General features: G+C 46.1%; 1 protein-coding gene across 1 annotated transcript; it reads left to right on the top strand.

Moving 5' to 3' along the window:
- Positions 1-6,407: 6,407 nt before the first annotated feature.
- On the top strand, positions 6,408-7,406 carry LOC135893008 (olfactory receptor 52E4-like). The gene has a single exon (XM_065420798.1). It carries the CDS (start codon positions 6,408-6,410, stop codon positions 7,404-7,406), a length of 999 nt encoding a protein of 332 aa, XP_065276870.1.

Raw genomic sequence — 7,406 nt, 5'->3', positions numbered from 1 at the left:
ACTTGCATCAACATGAGTCCAACGATCGACCTCCGTACTCCGAATTGGTTAGCTACCGATTGTAGCTCTCTGGAGTAGCCAGCTTCCACAGTGCGATCACCATGCACTTCTCCATCATCAGGGCAGCTCTCATTCTCCTGTCCTTGCACCACCGGGTGGGAGCCAGCTCATCACAGTCCCATGCAAGTGCTTTTTTCATACAAAAATTCTGCAGCCACTGATCATCATCCCAGATTTGCATGGCGATATAATCTTCATTAATGATCTGGAGGATGGCATGGATTGCACCCTCTGCAACTTTGCAGATGGCACTAAACTGGGAGGACTGGTAGATATGCTGGAGGGCATCTATAGCATACAGAGGGACCTAGACAAATTAGAGGATTGGGATTAGGACGGAAGAATCCCATGCACTGCTACAGACTAGGGACTGAATGGCTAGGCAGCAGTTCTGCAGAAAAGGACCTAGGGGTTACAGTGGATGAGAAGCTGGATATGAGTCAACAGTGTGCCTTTGTTGTCAAGAAGGCTAATGTCATTTTGGGCTGTATAAGTAGGAGCTTGCCAGCAGATTGAGGGACGTGATCATTCCCCTCTATTCGACATTGGTGAGGCCTCATCTGGAGTACTGTGTCCAGTTTTCGGCCCCACACTGCAAGAAGGATGTGGAAAAATTGGAAAGAGTCCAGTGGAGGGCAACAAAAATTATTAGGGGTCTGGAACACATGATTTATGAGGAGTGGCTGAGGGAACAGGGATTGTTTAGTCTGTAGAAGAGAAGAATGAGGGGGGATTTGATAGCTGCTTTCAACTACCTGAAAGGGGGTTCCAAAGAGGATGGATCTAGACTGTTCTCAGTGGTGGCAGATGACAGAACAAGGAGCAATGGTCTCAAGTTGCAGTGGGGAAGGTTTAGGTTGGATATTAGGAAAACTTTTTCACTAGGAGGGTGATAAAGCACTGGAATGGGTTATCTAGGGAGGTGGTGGAAAACCTCCTTCCTTAGAGGTTTTTAAACTCAGGCTTCACAAAGCCCTGGCTGAGATGATTTAATTGTGGATTGGTCCTGCTTTGAGCAGGGGGTTGGACTAGATGACCTCCTGAGGTCCCTTCCAACTCTGATATTCTATGATTCTATGATCCCACCACTCAGTGCTTGTCTCCTGTGACCAAAAATGGCATTCCACTGTGGTCAGCACGTCCGTGAATGCCACAAGCAAGCTCGTGTTGTCTCTACTACATGTGTCAACATCTTTGTCGGACTCCTCATCCTTACTTTGCCATTCAAGGAGTGGTGGACTGCCATTCGTGACGTGTTAGTGAGACCCATCAGCATATTCATCAACAGTTCAGGATCTGGTCCCGAAGACTGAAAAGGTGGACAGAGCGTGCAGTACAAAAACTGTTGAAAGATGGCACCAAATGTGGATGGAAGGGAAAGGACTGCTGGGATGTGAACCGATGCACAACGGGCCATTGGGACAGAACCCAGGTTGCCCCATGACCCCCTGCCCCTTTCCCACAAACTCGGTGGCTGAAGGGGAAGGAGATTCTCTGTGGGATACCTGCCCAGAGTGCACCACTTTCAATGCCACTGCAAGGGCTGCAAGTGCCGCAAGTCTGGCCAGGCCATTGCGCTGGCAGCTGACAGTGTGAACACACAGCAGCCCTGTCCCTGCAACGCTCTCTGAGGGGGATTAACTCCCGGATCGTTACATCTGCAAGTGTGGACATAGCCTAAGTCTGTTCCATTTTGAAAATCCTTCAATGAAGTGTGCTCCACAGTATGATGATCGAGAGATGTATTGATCTCTGATCTCATAGCGACAGCCCCATATGGCCTTAGAAAGTGTTCATGTCTCCCCTCAGTCATCTTTCTCCAGATCTGCCTGCTCCTATCTATCCATCCATCCTGGGCATTTACAGGGTACCAAAGCCTATGGAGAGCCAGGCATTATCCCTTATTTTCTTTCTAATCAACTCTATCTTATAAATATACACAAATACACAAAACAGCCAATTCCTCCCTGACTCAGCACAGAGCCCAGGAGTTCTCATCTCCCTTTGGGAAGGTTCCTTAATTACTGTTTACTCCTAAAGCTGGATAATTAGCACAGAAGTGGAGACATGCTTGTCTCCAGCCTGTTTACATTCAGGCTGAGCAAACCCCACTGGGAATACACAGAGCTACATTATAAACTGTGCACACCCCTGTGTCGGCTCTTGGCGTGAGATACTGCTGCAGATGCTGGAGTGAGAGAGGTGTGGGACACGGCTACCTGAGGGGGATTCCCAGGAAGGACACTTCCATCTCAGAATTTACAGGTACCCATCTCTTGCTGAGGAGCTCACCTGATCTCAAACCCTGTGTAACGTGGGTGTGGAGGGATAGAGAGTAAGTCTGTGATCCTTTCTCCTCTGCACATCCCAGGTCTCTTGCCATAATTGATGAGTTTGCCAAAGAATCACTGGTCAAAATATCAGTGATTTCTGTGCATCGCTGCTCATCCCGCCTGATGGCCTCCAGCCCCTGGGTGGTGCATTTCAGTGGCACAGTGAATCCTTCAGGATGAAAGATGTTAGCAGATGTGCAATATAAGGCCAAATTCTTAGACCACGGCCTGTACTTCACTCAGGCCCCAGTGAGGTAAAACTCCCCCTTTGAGCAACAACTGAGTAGAGACATCAGGAGCCAGCTGTGTGCATATAGAATATCAGGGTTGGAAGGGACCTCAGGAGGTCATCTACTCAAGGGTGGCTCTATGTATTTTGTCGCCCGAAGCACGGCAGTCAGGCGGCTTTCGGCGGCGTGCCTGCGGGAGGTCTGTTGGTAAGGCAGATTCAGCGGTATGCCTGCGGGAGGTCCCCCGGTCCCGAGGCTTCGGCGTACCCGCCGCTAAAGCCACAGTACCGGCAGACCTCCCGCAGGCTTGCCGCCGAAGGCTCCCTGACTGCCGCCCCCACAGCGACCAGCAGGCCGCCCCCCGCGGCTTGCCGCTCCAGGCACAAGCTTGGTGCACTGGTGCCTGGAGTCGCCCCTGCATCTAGTCCAACCCCCTGCTCAAAGCAGGACCAATCCCCAGACAGATTTTTTGCCCCAAACCACTGAGCTGTCCCTCCCCCCAGACACAGACACTGTCACCCTCTCCTCTTGCATTTCAGGAATATGTCTGTTAATGGGGCAGGGGGAAGGGCTGTTACCTGAGTTTTATCTGCTGGAAAGATTAGAGGTGCTAGGAATCCTCACTAGAACAATTTTTCAACATGAGTAACACATACTTTCTCCTAGCTTCATTCGAGAAGTCAGCTGAACAGTTATGCCTGAAACTTTCAAAAACAATTCAGCTCGGTCCTTTTTTGTTTTTAGATCATTCAAGATCTCCTGGTTAAGTCATTGTCGTCTCTTGCCAAACTTTCTATCATTCCTACACAGTGGGATAGATTGCTCTTGTGCCCTTAATAATGTCTCTGAAAAACTGCCAGCTGTCTTCTATTATTTTTCCCCTTAGATTTGCTTCCCATGAGAACTTACCTACCATTCCTTAGAAACATGAACTCTATCATTTCATGATCACTTTCCCCAAACTGCCTTCCACTTTCAAATTCTCAACGAGTTCCTCCTCCTTTGTCAAAATCAAGTCTAGAACAGCCTGTCTCCTAGTAGCTTTCTCCTGCTTCTGGAACAAAAAAAATGTCTCCAATACATTCCAAGAACTTGTTGGATGATCTGTGCCCTGGTGTAGACAACATGAGATTAATTCTTCCATCGATTTAGCTACCACCTCTCGGGGATTACCTATGCTGAGGGGAGAACCCCTTCCATCTGTGTAAGTAGTGTCTATATTGAAGTGCTATGGCAGTAACCCTGTAGCATTTTAAGTGTAAACAACCCGTCAAGCAGATCTTCCCGAAAAAATCTGGATCTGCCAACATGGGGAATTGGAGAATCCAACACTTCCCTTCTCAGTGTGTCCCAATGTGTAATCACCCTCAGAGCTAAATATTTGGCCCTAATTTCTAGCTGGAATTTGCCTGGCTTCAACTTCCAGCCCTTCGGTCTTGCCTTTCTCTAGTAGATTACAGAGCCCATTATTACCCATGGTTTTCTCCCCATGAAAGCCTCCGCTTGATCATCTTTTTGATAAGTTAAAGAGATACACACCTTCAAGTCTAAAGGTCCAGCTTTTTCTCTATCCTCCAATCATTTTTGTGTTTCTTTTCTGCTCCCTCTCCAAGTGGCTCTTTTGTGGCCCTTTTCTGCCCACTCTTTCAACATCTTTTTTTCAAATGTGAACCCCAGAACTGGATGTTTGTTTCACCAATTCCATGGGCAGAGATAAAATCCTTCCCCTGCTCCAACTCACCACTCCCCTGTTTATCCTTCCGAGGATCACATTGTCCCTTTATGCTACATCATCACACTGAGCTGCTTGTCCACAATGACCCCTAAATCCTTTTCAGTGTCCTTGCATTCCCTAATACAGTGCTGTAATCTGTGAGTCCTGCCTGCATTCCCTGTTCCGAGAGGATAATTTTGCATTTGACTGTATTAAAACAGTTTGTTTGCATGGGCCCCTCTTACCAATGCTCCATATCAGTAGGTATGCCTGCCCTGGGCTCCTCATTGTATCCACTCTGCCAAGCTTTGGGTCATCGGCACATTTTCTCTGCAGTGATTTTCTATTTCCTTCCAGATCATTGATTAAAATATTGAATAGCATCAGGTCTAGAACTTATCCCTATAGAACACCACGACAAACAGCCCCATTTACTGACGAAGGCCTATTGACTACAGCTTTCTGAGATCCATCAGTTAGCCAGTTTCCAGTCCATTTTACATGCTCCCTACTGATATTTTAGGGTGTTAATTTTTTTAACACAATATTTTCCCCTACTGAATCAAATGCCTCTGAGAAATCAAGGTGTGCTGCATCTGCGTGGTTCCCTTGATCAACCAATGTGTACTCTCATAAAAGGATGAAATCAGGTTTATTTAACAAGGCCTGTTTTGCATATACCTTGCTGGTGACAGGCATAACTTACCTTTCTAGACTTTTTTTGAACTAATCCCATTCCAGCTTTCCCATTGTTTCTTAACCTTGTCAATTCTTTTATAAAAAAAACCCCCTTTCCCTTTATTTTTTAATACTTTACATTTAACAGGAATTGATATAAAACTTTTCTAGGATTTCTTTTGTTGTTAACATACTTAATAACCTCCTTTTTTTGATCCGTAGCCCTGCCAAACATGGAGATTTCCCTGATGTCTTAACGTCCTTATCAACTTTCATAACTTCTGATTTCTATTTTTAGCTATTTTCCATTTTTCCTATTTTTTGCATATTGCTTCCCTGCCCTAATTTCTGCCTTCACTTTGCCACTGAAATGGGTTTTTACCCAATGTTGTTCACCTTGTTAGCTATGGAATCATGATTTTCCACTATCTAATAAACTGTTATAAAAGAATTACGAATTTTCATTCATATTTTTCTGTCTAAATTTTCCCTCCCAATCAGTTTTGCTGACAGTTTTACTCTGCTTTGGGGAATTAGTCCTCTTGGAGCACTAAGTGTCTATAGATAGTACTGGTTGGGAACTGACCATTTGAATGAATTCAGTTTCATTTTTTATTTTCCTCTCTTATATCATATGCTCTCTTCTTTGTCTCTTGTGTAAAGAGTTGCAGACTTTTCTATATGTCTGCATATGCCAGCCTCCCCCACTCTCAGAGCCTGTCTTGGAAATCCCTTTTATATGTGATATACCCTTAATAGAGACTGGATAACCAAAACTGAACACATATCCCTGAACATGTTATTCTCCATCCCATATCTTAGTGATCTGAACATTTCTTTTGTTTTGTCCACTGCTGCAAATGAGCAGGTGTTTCTCTGCAGCTGCTATCAATGGCACATGGGTCTTTTCCATGAGGTATGTTCTAGTTGGGATGTTTCTCCCAGCACATGTCTTCCTAAAAGTTTGTTTTTTTCCACTCTCAGATTTCAAGCAACTGGATAAATGGGAAAACTCCCTACAGAATTGACTCCCTATCCTGGCTCCCATTGCATTAAGGAAAAATGATGGATAACCAGTATCCACACTTGTGTCTCCTGCTGGGGCCTCTTAAGGTTCCCCCACCACAATATGTAGGAATTATTAACACAGAGAGCACCACAAAATATGGAATTGGATTTAATAGGGTTGTTGTCCACAGTTATTGTCTTTGATTTATGAAAATGTAATTTTTCAGTGTGCGAAGAGTAATCAGACTCCTTCTCCCTTGAGAACAGTCTCCACTAGTGCATGCAGTGTCTCATATTATCGTCGTCTCTCCATTCAGGCATTTCTACTGTGACCATCACCCGAGACCCTGGGAACACACAGAAAGTCAGGGGAACATACAATATATGCAGGAGAAACCCTTATGCATCAGAGTTGGACACCTTCTCCCCTACTCCATGTCAGATTCCAACACAACCGACTTCACCAACCCCTCCACCTTCATTCTACTTGGCATTCCTGGCCTAGAGGCAACCCATCTCTGGATCTCCATTCCCTTCTGTGCTATGTATGCCATAGCCGTGTTGGGGAACTTCACCATCCTGTTCATCGTGAAGAGGGAGCCGAGCCTCCACGAGCCGATGTTCTATTTCCTCTGCATGCTGGCCATCACCGACCTGGTCATGTCCACATCCACCCTGCCCAAAATGCTGAGCATCTTCTGGTTAAATTCCAGGGAGATCAGTTTCAGTGCCTGCCTCACCCAGATGTACTTCATTCACTGCTTCTCAGAGATGGAGTCTGGAATCCTTGTGGCCATGGCTTTTGATCGCTACATGGCCATCTGCAATCCTCTGAGATATTCCATGACCCTAACAAACTCTGTTGTGGCCAAGATAGGCCTGGCTGTGGTGTTGCGTAATGGCATACTCGCATTACCCTATCCCTTCCTGGCGAGACAGTGGCCATATTGCAGAACCAACATCATCCCCCACTCCTATTGTGTGCATATAGCTGTGGTGAAGTTGGCCTGCGGTGACATCCGCATCAGTAGTTACTATGGCCTTTTTGATCTTTTCTCTGTGATCGGAATGGATGTGTTTCTTATTGCCGTGTCCTATACTCTGATCCTCCGGGCCATCTTCCACCTCCCCACAAAGAATGCCCGTCTGAAAACTTTTGGGACCTGCATCTCTCATCTTTGTGCCATCTCAGCTTTGTACATCCCAGATTTCTTCTCGTCTTTCACGCAGCGGTTTGGCCAGAATGTGCCACTGCATTTGCGCGTTCTCATTGCCACTGTGTACCTGCTGGTGCCCCCTGTGCTCCACCCCATCATTTATGGGTTGAGGACCAAACAAATCCGGGGCAGGCTGCTCCAGCTCTTTAGTCGTAAAGAGACCTAA

Source organism: Emys orbicularis, chromosome 1, assembly GCF_028017835.1.
Source record: "Emys orbicularis isolate rEmyOrb1 chromosome 1, rEmyOrb1.hap1, whole genome shotgun sequence".
NCBI lineage: Eukaryota > Metazoa > Chordata > Testudines > Emydidae > Emys > Emys orbicularis.
Note: the sequence above shows the minus strand (reverse complement) of the source record. Positions and strands in the feature narration are given on the sequence as shown.